The sequence below is a fragment of the Rattus rattus genome, chromosome 13 (genome assembly GCF_011064425.1).
Source record: "Rattus rattus isolate New Zealand chromosome 13, Rrattus_CSIRO_v1, whole genome shotgun sequence".
Taxonomy (NCBI): Eukaryota; Metazoa; Chordata; class Mammalia; order Rodentia; family Muridae; genus Rattus; species Rattus rattus.
In genome coordinates this window covers 39,721,846-39,742,336 of record NC_046166.1, presented here as the reverse complement: position 1 = coordinate 39,742,336, position 20,491 = coordinate 39,721,846, and the positions used below count along the sequence as shown (strand labels likewise).

At 42.8% G+C, this 20,491-nt stretch overlaps 1 protein-coding gene across 1 annotated transcript in view; it reads right to left on the bottom strand.

Moving 5' to 3' along the window:
* The window catches only part of Tenm3 (teneurin transmembrane protein 3), a 603,629-nt gene that overhangs the window by 50,123 nt on the left and 533,015 nt on the right, over positions 1-20,491 (bottom strand). Inside the window, exons 16-22 of the mRNA XM_032919375.1 lie at positions 14,946-15,162; positions 13,827-13,946; positions 12,977-13,238; positions 7,379-7,646; positions 6,033-6,176; positions 1,412-1,661; positions 714-734 (exon numbers count right to left, since the gene is read on the bottom strand). Of these exons, the coding sequence (XP_032775266.1) occupies positions 714-734; positions 1,412-1,661; positions 6,033-6,176; positions 7,379-7,646; positions 12,977-13,238; positions 13,827-13,946; positions 14,946-15,162 (1,282 nt within the window). The remainder of the gene's footprint in view (positions 1-713; positions 735-1,411; positions 1,662-6,032; positions 6,177-7,378; positions 7,647-12,976; positions 13,239-13,826; positions 13,947-14,945; positions 15,163-20,491) is intronic.

Here is a 20,491-nt window from a genome sequence, read left to right as displayed (position 1 = left end):
CTATATTCATTTTTTGCTTTGAAGAAAGTCTTTCTCCTCATAATAATGGCACAAAAGACATTGCTCCTCGAACCTAGTAACTCTTCCAATTTGGGAAATTACGAATCATAGGCCAGAGGAGGAAACTTCCAAGTTCAGCGGTATGTTCTAATTGATCTCATATATATATATGATCCTGCTCTAGGGAGGCAGGGGCAGGCAGCTCTCTGAGTTCCAGGACAGCCAGGGATACAGAGAAGCCCTGTCCCAAAACAATAAACAAACAAACAAAAATTTACCATAGTACAGTATTTTCAGATTACTTTTCTCAAGTCATTTCCCGAACTGAACCAGCTTTGTGCCAGTAAGAAGGCACGATCTGTCCTGGGTTCTGGTCACATTATCCTACTCTTTAAACCTGGCTGTGTTTCAGATTTTTTTCTGTCTCATGAGGCTTGGGTTATACAACTCAGTGGCTGCACATTTGAAATTCTTTATGGCAAGACTTTTCTTTTTAATGAACCAACTTGAAAATATTTCTGAAGTTCCATCACACAATATATTTTGCAGTGAGTTATATAACTGTCCAATTAAGCAGCTTTAATTCCTTAGATGTTCTGTGATTCTGAGTTTCCTCTTAAGACGGTGTTATTAAAAAACAATTTCAGAGAGTCACATTGAAACATGAAAAGGACACTGGAAAATATGCAAGAACCTTTAAGCGGGATGCTTACCTATGTCTAAAATCTTTATTTCTTGGTGGAAGCAGATAAAAGAAAGGTAGGAAAAAAAAGAAAGAAAGCAGAGTTAGAAAAGGCTTCTGAAATATAGTGAGATCAATAGTGCGGTTTAATTACGTGTATGGAAAACGGCGAGCTGAGAAAACACTGGCAATGAACTTTGTAGGCAAAATCTTATCAAACTGCTGTCAGAATTGGTTGGTTCTGACAATCACACTTAGGTCAGGACAGCGCCATGCCCTTTTGACTGTCTGCATTCTGGTCACCGAATGGCAGACCCCACTGAATGTCCCACACTCCTGCTCATTTACTATCTTGTCTTGGTTCCAGAGAAAACGTCTCAGGCCCCATTTCAGCTGCTGTGAAAGGAAAGATGGATACCTGTGCTGCGTATTTACCCTAAGGAAAACTGAAATGATTAAAAATACACGTGGCTTTACCTTCCAGTTCGCAGAAAGATCACTGGGGCGAGTAAGCTGTTTTCCGTACACTTTCTGTTCTTTCTCCCCTTAATAATACTATAGATTATCGTCCTTCTATCTCTACTTAAGGACTCTGTTCTTTCTAGAGTGAGTTTTAAACTGTGGGGTGTACGCTTAAATAAATAAATCAGCGTAGGGTATCTAATCCAGCTTTGTTTTTAAGGACGATGTTTGTCTCTGATTAAAACCCCCAAGAGAGGAAAGACGTACCTTAGCTCTAAAACACTTGTCACATTCCCAGAAGGGAATATCCGCCGGACGTAATTGAAATCCCCTACGTAGAGACTGCCGTCGATCCCACAGGCTAGCGCCACTGGGGCCAGAAGCTTGTTCCCATCGGCTTGACCATTGCAACTCGGGCACGAGATGCTCCGCCTCCGGCCATTACCCATGATGCTGCTGACCACCGGAGGCTGCTGAGAGATGAACTGATTTTCCCCGTTTCCTTTGTACAGTATACCTGAAAGAAAGGACATGTTTCTCATGATGGAAATGGGTGACAAAAAAGCCAACACGTTCCCTGGAAATCTCAGCACAGTGCGGTGGCTTTCTGATTTAGAAACTGGAAACTTTAGAGTTCTTATGGAAAGATCTCTATCTGTGACCTAAGTAAGAGATCAGGATCATTATGGTGCATTTCAAAAGTACTGCTTGTTAGGAAGGGGAAGACTAGTGAGAGGGACAAAGGATTAAGAGGAGGAACTTGAAACCCAAATTCTTAACACCAGTGATGCTCAATCTTGGCTACACACCGGAACAGTCTGGAGTGCTGTAAGAAATACCGATGGCTGGTCCTCACCCCAAGAGATTCTGATTTAATTGGTCTGGGTGCAGCCTTAGCATTGCGATTTTCAAAAACTCTCCAGGTGATCTTAATGTGTGACGCATTTGAGAACCATGCTCTATATAATATCCTTTAGGGAACAGGAAGTTTGTCTAATTGTTAATCAATGTGGAAAATATTACATATTAACCTGATTAATAAAACGTACCCGGGGAATATGAGTTTCTTATGAATTTACCATGAGTTTTTAAAAATACTTTATGGAAACAAAGTTAGAGGGTATTTATTTATAGGTACCCTGAGAGAGAGAACACAATGCACACTGAGCCATAGCGCTGGCCTATGAAGGCCTGTTTTACTCTACCGTACTGTCAATGGGTAGTCTCGCTTCACGTTTATGTGATGTAAGTTATATACACATGCGCGTGTGCACACACACACACACACACACACACAGACACATATACACACGCACACACATATACACGCACACACACATATACACAGACACACACATACACACACACATATACACAGACACACACAAACACACTCACATATACACAGACACACACACAAACACACTCACATATACACAGAGACACACATACAAACACACACAGACACATACACACATACACAGAGACACACACACAGAGACACATACACACATATACACACAGACACACACAGACACAGACAGACAGACAGACACACACACAATGAAACTGATGCAGAAGGCAAATTTGTTATTCAAACTGAATTTTGCTTTAAGACTCGAAAGTGTCAATAATTTTACAAAGACAAAAATGCCAGTCTGCTCCTTAATGGGCTTCACTGAAAATGTGAGAACAAAAAATTCCCAGGGAATATTCAATATTTTCCTAGTAAGAGGCTAGATTTGAGCTGAGACTTAATTTTGGTTCACTTCGCTGTTACCACATGCAGATCAATGGCTTGAGTCTGCTCTCCACTGGCTTGTCAGCTGTTCCTGTCCTTTGAATATTTTATGATAGTCCTCAATGTATTATTATCTGAATAAGCCACTTGCTGCTCTGCCTTTAGAGCAGTATATATTGTATTTATTGGGCTTTCTATGCCTCAAAGTAGTTCTCAGAGCTAATGACCATGCTTTGTAGCAGATAGACCGTTAAAGGAATAATCTTGCAAAGGTACAAACAGAAAACTCGAGAACAAGATTTTTCCTCCACTTCGGGATAATTTGAAAGTGAAGAAGAGATCAGAATAATTACGTTCCCCTTATAGCTCAGTACATTTTAGGTGCATTTTGTGATTACTTTTTCTTAAAAAGAAAAAAAAAAGGCCTTGCTATTTGGGCGATGTAATAATCATGGCCAATTTACATAAAGAAATCAGGAATGATAAAACAGGCTTATTCAAATTTAAGGGAAAATAATTTAAATAAGTCTAGATCATAACAAGAGATGAGATGCTTTTTGCCTTGAATATTCAAAGACGGCACGGATGATACCTAAGATTTCTTCTTTCTGTGATTACATTATTTGACAATTATGGAAGCATAATTTCCTGGGAGAGTTGGTTCTGCATTTTTGATCGGAAGAAGAGCCATGAGTCAGCCTGGTGCTCTAGTGCCTCTGATTTATGCGATTACTTGGGATGATGGGCCCTTCACTTCTCCTCCAGTGCAGCGCGACAGAAGGGAGAGCACTTCGATGTTTGTTCCCTCTTCCAGGGGGCCTGAACAAACACCTGTCACCCCGGGTCTGTGTCTCCTTTGTCTATGTCTAGAACTCATCCAGCTCGACAGTTACAAATCACTTCGTTTATTCAATTAGGCACACGTCACCTTGGACAGCCACCACTCGTCAGACTGTTCTTGGACACAAGTTGAAACTGCGATCGGTTCACCATGGGACTCAGGTGACCTCGCATTTTCAAGTAACGTATTTTAGAACACTACAGTTCACTTTTAAAATATGACCTGGTCCTTTAGTAAAACGCCTCCTATACACTCTTGTTTAGAATATACATGTTTATGCATATTTATATTACCTAACCCCGTACGATATCTATATACTTCCTAATCTTTCCGAATGCTATTATTAAGTAACTAAATAGGGCTGAGTTACAGAGTCCTGCTGGGCTTTGATGCCTATATTACCCCTATGGCTTTATAGCCCCTTGAAGAAAACTTGTCACATTTTACACTGTATTCTCGTCATCACTAAAGCAAACCTAGAACACTGTTCCCCAAGGTTTGTTTCTAAAGGACTCATGCAGGAACATGGAAATATGTAGACAAATATAGGAGGTAGAATTTTAAATAATTTAATCAGGAGCAGCTCCAGGCATGGTTGGCACATGCCTATGCATTTTGAAAGACCATGATTCAGTTCAGCGTTACTCACAGCACAGATTGAGAGTACCGCCATCTCAAACAACACTGACAGCTCAAGGGAAGCTTGCAGTTGACACATGGAGAGCTCTCCTTGATTGGGACTTTCTTCCTCCTCCTCTTCTTCCTCCTCCTCCTCTTCCTCCTCCTCTTCCTCCTCTTCTTCCTCCCCCCTCTTCCTCCCCCTCCTCCACCTTTTCTTCTTCTTTTAAGTTTTAAAGTTTTCTAGATAGTGCCAAGCTGTCTACGAAGCCAAGGACGATCCTGAGCCTCCCCCGCCCCCCACCTTCGCCTCTTCCCAAGAACTAGAATCACAGGTGTGCACCACCAAGCCTAGTTTACGTGTGGATGTGGATACCACTCAGGGCTTTGTGCGTGCTAGCCAAGCACTCTCCTACATGAGCTACACCCCTGCATTTATAATGTATGTGCTGTGTGGTGCTTGAAATGGGCTCTGTTCCCAGCCTTCTGGAATGTCAACGGATGACCAGGACACGTGGGAAAGGAAGAGAGCTAAACGCTGCTGCAAAATTGGTAAAGGCATGAGGAGTATTTCTGTTTTATTTTTCTTCCCGAGTGATCTACATTTTATCCTTCATTATGTCCTCTCGGCAAGGCATCGGCATTTTCAAATACTGACTTGGAAACGATGACTCAGTATCTTAGGAAGTCAAGATATATCTTTGCAACTCTTATTTTTAAAGACAGAACAAACATCAAAGAAACATCACTCCAAACGTGACCGTCAATCACGAGCATTTAATTGTGTGATAGTCTCAATTCAACATTCCAAATCTTCCCAAGAGTCAAAAGGGATACTACTCAGCAAACCCGGACATTTCCTCTAGCTATGCCGAGAGGGATGGTGGAGACCTGTCAGCGTGAGAAGGCTTAAGACAGGTTAGGGCTGGTAACCAGATGGCCCGGCCTTTTCGACTGAGCATCTTGGATGCTCTGACATGTGGGCAAGCATGCGAATAGAATGTTGGTTGAGGGAACAGAATTCCTCCCAACCAGAGCCAGTTTGTGTATGAGGAGAGGGTTCACACTCTGCAGTTTGGTTTGTGATGTCAGAAGTATTTTAGTTTTTATTTTTCTCTCAAGTTATTCATTTCTCCTAATATTCACAAAATCAAGCTCCAGTATTTTCGAGTGAGAGTTTTTTTCCCTTTTCTTTTTCTTTTTTTTTTCTTACTTAATGCAGACTAACGTGTGTGTGTGTGTGTGTGTGTGTTTGTGTGTATGTGGCAGGGGATACAACTAGACACTTGGACAGACTAATTGTCAAGAATCTACTGGAAATCTCTTGGTAAAGTACCATGGATTTTTATTTTGGCTTACAATAAATCACACTGTTGCCAGTTTTGGTAACTCTTACACCGCTGTGAAGAATTAGGCCCTCACAGATGGATTTGTAGAGAGACACTCATATAGACAGAGTGATTTCACCAAAGTCAGGGAATTTACACTCTACTGGGCAAAGTACTGTAACAACAAACACAGGAACACCGTAAAGTTCAGTAATAGAGTCCCACAATCCCATGGTCTTCCAATGATCTCGTTATCAGTATTCTGTTCTAATTCCAATCCTACGGTATTCAGAGGATAGAGAGCTGTCGTAGTACAATCAGAGCAAGGGTGGGCAACCTTAAGTGTGAGCAAGAACTTACCATTCTGAACATCCAGGACATGATGCTTGTCCAAGGTCCAGCCACCCATGTTCGAAGCATCCAACTCATAGCCTTGCAAAATGGCGGTCCTCTTTTCCCACAGAGTCAGGTCCAAGCACGACTCATACTCGTACCCAACGGACACTGTAAGGGAAGTAAGTAAACCACAGCTCATCCTCTCAGCCGTACAGGACAAGGAAGGAACTTTATGATTTGGAGGGAAACTCACAATTGTGATCTGAGTTAATAGCTCTCCTCATTTATTAAGCAGTTCATTTTTAATGTAAAGGGATTCGACTATATGGGAGATTAAAAACAACCAACTCCAAATGTTACCTCACACGGACTTAGTAGAAATTAGGACCTCTGTCACTCTTACAAGGGATTCTTAGCACAATATTAAGTTCAGATTGGGAAACTAGCTAAATAATTGTAACAAGTTAGTAGCAAATTTTACTTAAACAAAACCAACAAAAATAATATTTGTTATATAAATAATCCAAACTGTTCAGTTCTTAAGAACTTTCATTATGGAAAATATTTATGGTAGGTATTTATGATAGGAATTAATACCAATTCACAATTCACTTTAGTTCACAATGAATCACAAGGATTGTGATTCGGTGAGAACTAATTCTACTCTAGACACTTTTTTTGTTTGAAGAACAACAAAAAAGCTTTTTTCTAGTAAAGTTGAAGCTATAAAACCCATGATTTCCTTTAGTTGTTGATGTCCCGGCCTGAGCTTGCACTACACTTGACGTGTCAAGCTCTGATGTCCGGTCACACAGTCAATCGAGTGATTTGGTATCTTCCCACTGGCCCTCTGAGCAGAGGAGCTGAAATATCCTTGGATCCCAATTTTGTTTGACCTTCTGCTAAACATCATTGTGATGGAAACCCTGTTCACTGTCACATACAGAAAATGTTAAAATGATGATAAGAACTAGAGAGGTCAGGTCATAAAGGAAGGAGTAAAGTAAACAGAAGAGAATACCACAGGGAAAGGAAGAAAGAGAGAAAGAAAGAAAGAAAGAAACAAACAAACAAAGATGAAAACAGTTACCAGGAGAAAGGACATAGTAATGGGAGATTCGTAAGCCAGTTTCAGTGGAAACACTAACAGCCTTTCCTCCCAGTGTATGCACTACGTTCCTCTCCCCACGCTGGATCGTTCCTCTCCCCATGGTAGATCAAAAACAATGGGTCTGTGACTTCCCTAGATGAACGTGTAGGCACCATATTTACTTATCTTGCTACTTACCATAGGTTCCTGAGAACCTCTTTGTAATTCTCTCACCTTGGCCCCATTTTCTCAGTGCAGAGAGGATATCCGAGAAACTTACCAACTGCCTCTGACAGGCCGTAGACTTTCTGATTATATGCGTCTGTCTTATCCCAGATGAACGTGTAGGCCAGGTTTGGTGAGGCAGGGAACCACTTCTGGAAGAGTCTCCCGACCACGGCTACCATCAGATGGACCTTCATGAGGTTAAACGGTATGGTGGCCTGGGTCATGGTGACCTTCAGAACGGACTTGTACCCTGCCGCTCGGGAACTCAGGTAGGAAAGCTTCAAATCTGTCCCTGGAATTGTGGTTTCTTCATGCAGGACCTGCGTTTGAAAGAGGCACAGGCTCTTAACTGGGCTCGCGGATGCGGAGCTCGCTCGATACAGTGAGACACAGTGAGCAGAACTCAGCAGAGCACAGGAAATAAGACACAGCTGGCTCCTTTTCACAAATAACATCTGAGCTGTCAACTTATCTGATAATCACAAAACAACTCCTCGCCCAGCCTAATGCTTCCCTCCAGAAAGCGTCTTGTCATTTATTTGGAGTTAATCACACTCTCCATACCCCAGCTTGTCGAGTCTGTAGTCTCAGTAGACTCTGATGAACACATCTTCTATTCCAGTCACTTGGAGAACAGAGCCGACATTTGTACAGTGGTCACCTCAGAACAGGGACGCACCATTAGCTGGTCCCTTAGAGGCTAAACCTAACTAAGGCTATGGCCTCGTTAGCCTACCTGGGTCACTGTAAGAACGACGGGAACGACGGCGAGGAGCGCAGACGCGTCTGGGTTAGATCGTAGTTGATTCCAGATACACGTTGAGAGGGGACGTAGCAACAGCACATCCTCATAATTACATACTGAACTACACGGACCCACATTAAAACCACTGAGTTTTAATAACACGGTAAAGGAGCTAATGTTTTAAAGCAGTGTGTCTTATTTTCCCAGAGGGAAACATGTAAGATGAAACATGCTTCTGATTTCTGCCTGTAGGAAGCTAACTTTATCCATGTGAGGCTGCCTCAATTACACGCTACATATATGTTTAACCTGATGGTTAGCTGTCCATGTGGGTAGCGCAGTGGAAGATACCCAATAGCTGAAGAACAACAGTATCAACCAGCCACATCTCCCTCCCCAGAGCTCCCAGGGACTAAACCACCAACCAAACAGTACATGGGGGGACCCATGGCTCCAGCTGCATATGTGGCATAGGATGGCCTTGTCCAGCATCAGTAGGGAAAGCCCTTGGTCCTGTGAAGGCTCATTTATTTCCCCGGTATAGGGGACTGCCAGAGCAGTGAGGTGGAAGTGAGTGGCTGGGAGGGGGCTCACCCTCATAAAAGCAGGGGGAGGGGCACGGGAGTGGGGAAACCGGGAAAGGGGATAACATTTGAAATGCAAATACATAAAATATCCAATAAAAAAAGAAATATACATTATACCCAAATAGTAATTAATGATTTTGAAATACATTTCAGTAGTATATAAAAATTCTTTAAGGGGTTTTCTAAAGAGACTCTACTTATGTTCTTATTAGTTTCATAACTAATAATGGATCTTTTTCTAGGCTTATCATGTGTCTGTGCAAGGCAACCTTTGTTGAACTCATGCCTATCTCATCACTAAAAATGCTTCTTTCTTCTGCAGACGAATACCATCCCAAAAATCCACAACTGGTCAAAATTCAGAGGACAACTGCCCATGGTTTGCCCAATGCTAAATGATCCTCGTAAGCTCGGGGAACACCACTGAAGGTGGGCGGGAAGACTGTAAGAGCCGGAGGACCAGGGCGCGCTTGGCGTATCTGTCAGGGAAACTGCACCCACGAAATTCCAACAATATAGTTGCTTAAACATGGCCTAAGAAAATGACACGACCACCTGACATCCCATGTGGATGGCGTAAACCAAACAAGGTCTGAAGTCTAGCTGAAGAGCTGTGGATAATTAATGGCTGCCGAGACAGACACAATCAGTCCTTCTAGGGAGGAGTTCTCTCCACCATTCGTTATCTAATTCCGAGCAGTCAGTCATGAACACATACACGAGGGGTGATGCCACATAGGCTCATATAGCTTACTGATACACACACATGTACAGATATATGTAGTAAGAATTAGGGTTTCAGAAGGAGTTGGGGCGTGGAGGGTGTGGGAAGGGAAGAGGAGGGGCGGAAATGATGTCAACAGAATACCCACATATGGAATTCAAATAAATAAACAAGCAAACAAAGTAACCTGTGTCTGAAAACAACCACTTCCTCTACTGGGAAGGGGATGGCATTCCTAAACGTTAGTATATATCGCTATACACACTAATCACTCAGGCACGAATGACTGCCTTTCCTGTCGTAAAAATCTTGGAATAGTGGCTCCGTGTTCCCTATCCCTTTCACGAAGTGCAGTGAGGAACGGTGCACACGGATTTACCGTCTCCCCATTTGGATTTCTGAAGTAAAACTCCAGGCGTTATAGACGTATAACAGAACACACAGCAGCAAGTTGGCACCAAGGGACAGAGTAAAGTGACTCCCACTCTGGTCTGCACGGCAGCTGGCGTGAAGAGGAAGGGACGTGAGGTAACAGACTATGAAGGAAGGCACAGCTCTAACGTGTCGGTCTAATACAGCCGAGGTCCTCACTAACTCTGCCAATACTCAGTCCTTGAGTGGTCTTGAGGAAGACCGTTTCTAGTTTCTAACCTTTTATCCTTCCACCCCATCCACTCAGAAACTTCTTAAAGCTCCCCTACGTCTAAGAAAACCAGGAGATCTAATGCTGACGGATGTCTTAGAACAGAACAGGATGGAGAGTAGACAATCTGAAGGGAACTTACTCTATTGTGAGAGGAAGAAAAGTCAATGCATTTGTTTGAAAAAACAGTCTGTGAATCCTGACTGGCCCAGAAAATATAACATATTTCCTCTTAATTTACTTTCAAAATAATTTCCCATACATTCGATAGTCTTTCTCCTCGCAAGGGAATTCATTAATAACCACTTCCTGTGACCTGCTAGGACTTACTACTCTATTTCAAAATACCATGTTATTCTTAATTTTAATAACCGATTATTGTCTCTGTCATCATTAACCTACTTCCAAGGAACAAATATCTGTAATTTAGTTCATTACAGCGTGCATTTCTCCTATGTAATTGAACCTTACCATGTTATATTTTATTACTTAGGAAATATAAATCCTGACAAAACGGGAAGATACACCCTTAAACCCTCCTGTGCCAGCTGCATAATTTGTTAGCTCCACTCTGGGTGCCTTCAAGCACTCAGAAGCTACGGGCTGCCGTCTGATACTCTGTATCTGTCTATTGTTTCCTTGCTGTTACTCCTGCCCCTTTTCATAGCTAAGGGCACCTGCTACCTGAGCTCTGGCCACCCAGACATAGGAATAAAGCCAACGGGAGTCTGTTCATTATTTCTGTCTCCTGTCAGCTATCTTGTGACTTGGGTTAGCCAGACTCTGGCTTCCATACAGCCCAGGGAGTTCAGTGCCCCTTCTGGATGGGATTTTTCTCTTGTCTCTTTCCTCCCTCATTTACATTCTCTTCCTCCTCCTCCTCCTCCTCCTCCTCCTCCTCCTCCTCTTCCTCCTCTTTCTCCTCCTCCTTGTTCTTCTTGTTCTTGTTGTTGTTCTCCCCCTCGTCCTCCTCCTCGTCCTCTTCTTCTTCCTTCTCTTCTTCCTCTCCCCCCTTCCTCCCCTCCTCCTTCTTCTTTTACATTCACTCATTTATCTTGTGCATGGGTCTGGGTGGGGTTGTGACTGTAGGCTGGCAGATGATCTCAGGGAGTTGGTCCTTTCCTTCTACCACATGGGATCAAATGCAGGTCACCAGCTTTGCTCAATGAGCTATCCCACCAATGTCCACCCATCTTGTGGGCTCTCGGCTGCTGTCACTCAGCACGTTTCCCGCCTCATCTCCCCTCGGCAGCGCTGCTTCTGACTCACTCATGCATCGCTCTCTGTCTTGAACCTTCCCACTGCTCATTCAGATACTTACTGCACCTCTAACGACAGGGTTTGTGTCCTGGTAGTCTTGTCACCCTCCTCAGATTACGTCACACCTACTGTGTGAATGGCTAGCAAGGACACCACACTCATTCGTGGACCTGTTGCCTATTTGAAACACATCATCGTGGGTAGATTTCACTAGAAATCTGTCACCCTCTGGACAGATATTGCTTCTGAATGAGGCTGTTTTAGAACTAAGAAGTTACAAGTTACAAGGTGGACCTGGAGAATGGAGGATCAAATCGAATAAGGTCATGGTGCAGTTCCCAGAGCATCTGCTCAGTTTACTTGGACATTGGAAATCTCCGGAATGTCATTTCCACACAGTATTAGCCAGGAGAGCCTTCTTATAACCTCTACATTTTGATCTAGCCTCCTGCCATCTCTGTCTGCACTTCTTTATCTCAAACATGTTATAAGTGCATCTGTGAGCCAGCCCCCCCGCCCCAAGATTCCTACCCTGAATTTCAACCACCCCCTGGACTCAAACTCAACGTTTCCACTGACAAGTGCCACCCTGGCAGAGAGATCGCTTCCCCTTATTACAATATAGGATTCCCACTTCGACCCGCTTTACCCTGCGTTGGAGTTTCTAAAGCCTTATCTTAACTTGAAGCATATTAAGTGCTCAGTTTCTTCTCTCTTTCTGGTTGCTAAGCTTGCCGAGGGCAGGTACTCTGTCTGATTGGTTTACGACTGGTCCCCATTTACAATGGCTGCCATAGAACGAGCATTTCAAGCATGTTTGAAGAGTGAATGTGACAAAGCTGTTGTGTGTGCTTTGCGCTTTAAAACTCATGCTGTTGTTGTTGTTGTTATTATTATTATTATTATTATTATTGTTGTTGTTGATGTAGTACTGAGGATTGAACCCAAGAATCACACATGCTAGGCAAGTTCTTTACCAATGAGCAATGCTCCCAGCCCCCTTTAGTACTGTGATCTGCCTGACTTGGTTGCTGGAAACTTAATTCTGGTTCTCAGGGAGAACAGCAAATGCTTATAGTAGCTGAGGCATCTCTCTGGCCCCATCTACTTTTTATTTTGAAACAAGGTCTCCCTAGGTTGTCCAAAGGTGGCTTGGGTTCATTCTGTAGTCCAGGAAAGCCTCGAGTCTGCAATGTTCCTACCTCGGCCTCCTGAACAGCTGGGATTACAGACCTGCACCATTGGCCTGGCTTCGAACCACATAGTTTTACTTTGCATATCAGAACGATATTCACTGGTGTTATACCTAATGTCTTGCCTTTAGGATCTGAAAGTTATTTCTAAACACAGAGGAAGGAAATTATCTGTAGTTATTTCAAGAGATAAACTGAATATTTAACATGACTGTTTCTTTAAAAGTTAGATATTTTATTCCTGTGGAGACTAAGGCACTAAGAGATAAATTATTAGACTTTAAAAGATGATAACTAAGTTTTTTTTGATAATACCCTTAGAAAGTTAATGTTTCCTGTCAAAGGTCACCTTTTCTAAGACATTTTTTTTTCTACTCTAGGACACAGATCACACGCACCTAGATATCACTAGAATCCTGGAAGTATTAAAAAGTGTCCTTTGCAACCCACGGCTGGAAATGCTTCCATGTGGTGATGCTGCCCTCGGTAGTGCCTTACCTGTGTCTCGGGGATGATGGGGCTGTCTTCAGGAGAAGACCTGAAGAAGGTGGACAATGGCGACGACACAATGATGGGACTCGGCCTCACAAACCCGCTGAGGTCACAGCTGGGAATATCGTTCTCTTCTTTCTTCATGACAAGGGTATCCATCACATAGAAGACATTCCAGGGAATCCACACAGTGTGGTACTGAGTGAGGAACGGGGAACGCTCAAACACCAAGGTGAGAGAGGCACCACCATTTGCCACCAAGTCAAACCTAAGAACAGACAAGATGCACTTAGTCTGACTAAGTGAGCTGTCAGTGTACAAGACCACCTTAGTGAGCCGTCACCATCCAGTGACTAACTGTGTGAATGCCACCTTACAACAACTGACTCAGTGAGCTGTCCTGGTACGAAGACTAATTTAGCTCACCTCAAGGTAAGATGACTCATAAACAATCTTTCCTCCTAGTTTTCACATGAAATGGATTCTCAAGCACTCAAACACCCCTTCTCTATCCGCTGAGCTGTGTATTTTTATTTCCCTAACTTCCTGTCTGTCCTTTGGAACCATCTGAACTCAGTTAGACAGTAAGAAACATCTCCAATAAAGATTTCAACATGACTCTTCAAAGACAAAAGACACCGTCCGACAGAGCCACAGTCTGCTATCACGCCTCAGAAATGAACTATTATGGCGTATGAGCACATGACTCGCACTCTCTGCCTGCTGCACCGTCCTGGGTTTTTAGAGTCTGAGGTGGTTGTCTTTCCGTTAAAGAGACAGTGCAGTATGACGGGCGACGGGCCGACGCCCAGCCTCATGCTGCACGTCCTCTGACAGGGACAGGGGGATGACTCACATTCCGTCCTGACGGGTAATAGTATATCCGTACTCCGAGTAATGCAAAAACGACACGTTGACGCCGATAAGCGGGGTCCCGTCAGCCGTTAGTACTTGGCCTCTGATGACGGATGCGAGGCTATGGGAAAAGTACAAGAGTCTGAGTGAATCTCTGTCGTCTCCGGCCAACATTACCATGATTTATAGATAATCCAGGCCAAAGGTAAAAATGTCCCTATCATAAACAATCAAGCACTATTCACAAAAGAGCAGGTCTGAAACAGCCCCAGACCACCTCCCTTTACCTTCAGTGTAATTTACATCTCTAGATGCCTGGTGTTCGCCCTGAGTTTTAATTTGTTGCGATCTATTTTCTTTGGAGCATTATCAAGACTAGTAATTTTAAAAATTATAACTGACGCTTTCCCCCCCCATATATCATATATATGACTTCTCGAAGAAAAGTATCCTTTCCAGTGAATTCTGGGGCAATCTGTAAATCCGCTGGGACCATGAAGCACAAGATTTAAGGAGGCAATAAGAAACATGTGTTCAACAGCTTCTAATCTGTGGGTCTCAGTGCCTTAATGCAGTTCAGTGACTGCAGACCCAGGAGTTCTGCATAAATCATCTTCCTTCGCTCAGCGAGACGCGAGACACCTGCTTTCAGTTTCTGGTTGATTTTCAGGTCATTACTGCTCTGTAAAACACCAGTCAAACAGCTTATGCAACCTCACTGCCATGCCGTTAGCAGCTCCATTACACTAATTCATAATTTATATTATTTAGTGAGCTCAGCTAAAAAAAAAAGTGCACTTCTGTTTTGCCTTTTGGGGTCTTTTCATCGTGCCTTCGGAAATGTTTCCAACTGTGCTAAAAAAAAAATCAACTAGTTAAATGAAGATTTATTGACATCCTTAACGGGATGTCCTGTTAAGTCTCAGGTACTGCAGTTGACAAAGTATGTGAACGGTGTCAAAAATGCTCGAAATGGGAAGTCTGATGAAGAATTTTTCAAAAAAGGAAAAAAAATATATAAGCAGTTTTCTCAAACACACACTCATCAGCATCTCACAGAACGCACGCAGAGCTGTTCACGAGACCCTTCCGCGTCTCTATTAGGAAAGCAAGCATTAACCTCTTATTGAACGGACTTTCTCCAGGGAGCACGTGGGTGCTATCCGACCCAATCAGGAAACTGATTCGGTCATAGAAGGACTTGGCAGCTTGCTGAGATGGTGTCTGAAGGCTCTGGCTAATGACGTCCTGAGGATCGGGCAAGCCACGGCAGTAGGGCTGGTTTTGGCAGGAGCTCTGGAGGCAGCAGTCAGGGTCCATGCAGTCCACGAGGCCATCTGCAGAGAGAGCAGCAAACTGGTTAGCCGGATCCGTTCCTGGCGTGGAGGTGCAGGGTGACTTGTGCTACGGGCGGGTTTGTTCCGTGCCAGTTAATTTACCACTGTGTATCTGGTGGCTCTCTCTGCGAGGCATCCCTTCTGAGGCCTCATGGAATACAGATGTCTTATTCACATCTGTTTTTACAGAACATAAAGAGCTAGATTGAGGACAGTTCAAAGTAATCATGTAACATTTATTCCCAGTGAGGAATATGGATTACTGATTAGAACACCTTATTAGTAGGAAGGAATCAAGATTAGTTGTAAGCACAATTATTGAAGCTGCCTATGTTTTAGAGAAATGCCCGAGGAGTTCCCACACTAGGCACATAGAGAAAACAGACCGGTACCCAGGTACGGTGAAGCTCTAAAACTAGGAAAAGTTCTGCGAAGGGAAAGATGGGAAAGTGCTAACACAAACACGCTAACATGAAGTGGGTGAGTTTAGCCAGCCATCTTCCTTAGAAATAGTTCTCCTAAGAGGGTAAATCATGTTCCAGCAGGGAGTAAGGCATTTCTAAATTGATCTTTTTCTTTGCTAACTTTAAAGTACAGTATTATTTTTTTTTAAAAAAAACACACATGGCAAATGTGAATTAGTCATGATTGTGGAGGTTATAAAACTGTCAACCATGAAACATGGGGGTACCATATTCATGATGTAAAGGAGCATCGTACAGTCACCAATGCCTCTGTGGAATATTACAAAGGAACACTGGTGGCTCACAATCACCTGACACATGACACGTTTCTGTTAACAAGGAGCTGTCCGTCAGTGGGTGGTCTCAAAAGACCTGGCGTTGCTGCCTTCTAGTGTGGCCTGCTTGCCCAGCGCAGGCCAGTTATAGAAAACCGGGCTGCCAGGAACATGTCACCATGCACATAATATTTAATAGTGGTAATAGATAATTATGTTGCTGGTTTATTATTTGTTCCATGATACCATCTGCCATCACTTTAGAGTATATTCCGTCCAATGTAATGAAGCGATGTGCCTTGTTATGACAACCGAAGCTTCCCATGTCTCAGGATCAATGTCTCTCTTTAATATTAGGTGACTGGGGTAAGTGACTGCTTTATATGTCTAGGTTTCTGTAAGACATTTGCGAGTCTGTGCAGTGATCAAATGGTTTGGCGATGCAGGTCTCAGGACGTATCCCAGCATGAAGTAAGGCAGGCCTGATAAATTCTGTGGGAGGCCTGTCACCAACCATGTGATATGTGAGTGGCTGTCAGTCACTGCCATGGCCCGCCCTTTAAGCCCATTGGCTGTTCACCAGTTAAATACGTATAACTGGACCTACTTCGTAACTGTATCTCAGAATAGATTAATAAAAAATAGTGTGAAGACATCAAACATTCTTGAGTAACTGACAAGAAGGTCTGAAGCTACCTTACACGTAAGGTGCAGGTGATCTTATGAAAAACCCAGATGAAAAAATATTTAGATGATGTGTCTGTGTTTTATTTATACAAGGGACAACCCCCCCTTTCAGTTTCTGTTAAACATATCCTAATAATTTATTTGCTTTACACCATACTTAGTTTGCCATTTCCTTATCTGACGGCAAACAGAGACAGGAGGTAGTGACGCTGATGAGCCGGCAGGATGGCTCAGTGGTCAGACACGTCTGCTACCAGGGCCTGTTATGACCTGAGTTTGGTCCCAGGACCCACATGGTGGAAGGAGAGAACTGACTCCCACGAGCTGTCCTCTGATCTCCACGTGCCTGCTATGTAGCACATGTATACCCTTCAAAACAAATAAAAACGCACTAAATTCTCTTAACAAAAGAAATAGATTAAACTTCTAGTCCAGGGGGAAGGGAACAGCAACACAGGAGAGAGAGGTAAGAAACATGAGACGCAGGTAGAACCCTTAGTCCCAGTGTCTGCTTAGGAAGAATGGAGAGGCCTTTTGTTTACTTCATTCACTCCCACCCTCCCTTGATTTTTCATTTCAATCTGTAGCTTCTCCAACTCTCAGACCATGCACATACACATGCGTACTCCTTTCACTGTGGTCCCAAAATGTCAGGATGACGTCAGGAACTACATGAACAGAGCCTCTGTCTCTCTGTCCGATGTTCACTGGAATGAAACATAAGGTTGTGGAGTAAGGACTGCTGTAGCCAGCTTTCTGCTACCACAGGACCTATCTGGCAACCGGTCCATCCCAGAATGAGCAGAGTCAAAGGCTTGAGAAAACCCAGCAGGTCATAAACACAGTGGCCTCCTTGGGGTCTTTTAATAAGCTGCCCTTGGCCTTCTAGAAGCTAAAGCATTCTTTTTTACTTTAAGTCTATTTAGGTTGGATTTTTTTGGTAATCCCTTGAAACTGGATCCACAGACAGCAACTAAAATTCTCTCTTATGTCCTTTGAAGCTGGAGGAAGCGAGTTCAATAGGGGGGTACCTGACATATATTTAAGGTCTTGTCTCTTCTTACATAAGCATTTTAAAAGATTGTGATAATTTCTATACACATAGAAACGAGTGGGTCTGAATTTCTGATAAGAGATATTACATATTTTCTCTTTATGGGTGCCATTTTTATGTAGATAGTGCACATTACGAAGGTCATGGGTTGTGGACTATTTGAAGCAGCTTGCTTTAATTCTTTGACAAAAATCTAAAACCATGTGTTAAGATAATCAAATGAAACTGAGCTCTGAAATTTCATGTAAATTTATCAAAATATATCTTTCCAACTGAAAAAGCCATAAAGATGAAAAATGTATAAATATTTTTGATATTTCGAATGGAAGAAAGATGAGGCCATGCTGAGGACTTCATGAGGACATATTATAATAATAATGTGTAAGATTTTTTTCCCCAGCTCTCTCTCTCTCTTGGAATGGAAACACAGATTTCAAGTTCTCTAAGGGCAGTAGATGATTGGCTTGTGACTTCAATATCACTTTCGGCTTCAAAAACAAAATAAAACAACCCCTAAAAACCATCTTTAACCTTTAAGTGGCGATTGACAATCGTGTGTAGAATTTCTGTGGGGATCCTTTAGTATGTGTTCTACGATCTAGTTCACTTCGCACTCTGAGTGGCTTTAGAACATGATACATATGTCTGAGAGGATAATTAAACACTGCTTTTTTATGTTCCTACAGAACACTCCTCCACAGGGAGAGCACCTTCAAATATTATATTTAATCTCCATTAATCTGGTGAATTAAGAGTTAACTGCTCCCATCCCAATACTCCCACAACACCCTCCCTTAGGCAATATATGGTCCAGCTGCCAAAGAGGAGCGCTCAGATTCAGCCATCCATCTTTGTTAGTTTATAAAAAGCAAGTGTACATCTGGCTTGTAGTCTGCAGGTCATAAAACTGCACGAGATTGACACCTTCTGAACTAATCAGTTGGAAATGCATTTTTACAAGCCGCTCTGCTAACATCCATCAGACAAAGAATCTCATTTTCAACCGGCGAGATGCAGGGACACACTGTTTGTTATTTTTGTGCAGAGTTTATCAGTAACTTGCCCAAGCAAGTGACGGATGGTTATGAATCTGGCTTCCTATAACTTGAGAAGACATTTTTCATTCTTTGTCTGCACTCACAGCAGAGAGGCCTATCTGGTACGACTAAGTTGATTACCCACTTGCCCAAATGTACAGCGTTGCAAAACTGTCTCTGTGGAATAGCTTCTGAAAAGTCACTGGGATTCCATTGTAGTCGAGAGAACGCTACGGCGGCTTACATTTGGCCTGGAATAGTCGCCATTTTTAACAACATTAATCGAAGGAGAAAAAAAAAAAAACCCTCGGAAGATCAGAAAATGTCAGAGCTCACTGAATAGCAACCTTCATTATTAGTGAAGAGCGGTTCTTCACATTGCGCTGTGCTGTAAGTGGCACTCTGATGTAAAGTAGGTGTGTAATTCATGCTCCCCTCTGTTTGATTCCTAACATTATTGCCTTAGTTATATTCCGTCCATATCTTAAACAACATTCTTGCCTTCCCTGAGGCATCTGCTGGTCTTTAATGGTGGTTAGTTAGGTTTATTGTATAGAGTGCCCAATGGTAGGTATTTTTAGGTTTCGTGAGCCATGTCGCTATGAAGCAGTCCTTGTGAGGAAGCTTCAACAACAGATGAGGGGATGAGGACGACCACAGAGGCTCAGTCAGAACTTATTTACAAATGTCAGTCTGTGGCCACAATGGCTTACCTCTGGTCTCGCCTCCAGGTGTCCACCCTGTCCTATTTTGTTTTTTATAACATTTTAAGTCACTTCGCATCATCCTCGATATATTTTTCTGTCAGGCTTAATCGGCACACCTTCAGTCAGATTATTAAACTCGGGCTCTCACCTTTGATACTGGCCTTGCTCTGTTTTTCCAGACTCTCACTTTTTTCTTCAAAGTATGGACATTTTAATTTTTTTTCTAAAATTTTTATTAAAAAAGTCTTATCTTTTCCTTAAAGCTAATTACAGCTTATCGCCTTTGCTCTCGCCTACTACAAGGTCCCAATCCTGAGGCAGGATTGTGACTGTGAGATTTATCAGTGTGTCATGTTCAGTGCACGACTGTTTCCAGTGAACATCTGGTAACATGGGGGGCTCCTTTCTACTGAATGGGATCTGACTCTCCCCTGATTCTTGTTCTATGGGAACCAGTGCTGCCTTGGGGTCTTCGAGTTCATACTCGTATCATTTGTGTGCTCTTGGCTCCAGCGTGATCAATTTTTGACCTATAAAAAAATCTGCCTTCTAGATCTTTCTAGCTGACATGAAAAGCCAAACACATCTCAGCTGTTCAACATGTTTCAACCACAACGTACATCTTTTCCTTCCTCTCCAGATTCGTTCCTTCCCTATATTTCCAATATCATGAATGGTACCAACCAATCTACCCTACATCACTTTTTCTTTGTTAAAAGTTATATTTATTACCCCCCCATACACATACACACACACACACACACACTGTGTATTCACCACACATTATTATGAACCAAGAGAAAAATAACAACCACAAAACCCCCATTACTAACAGTGTATGAGCAGTGAAATGAATCAGGACAACCATGTGGATAGTAAATAGGTTGATGGTAACAGAATCATGACCTCACATAGGAACCAACTGTCTTCCAAACCAGTAATCACTTTTCCCAAGCCAATACTCTACCATGATACCTTTTTAAACTTGTGTCAGCAGCCTCTCTCTGAAATCTGGAGTTCCTTTGGAGAAGGGGATCACTGTCAGTTCCCCAGAGCACAGATCTTTGTCAGAGACCTTATCATGAGGAAGACTCCCCTTAGTTTC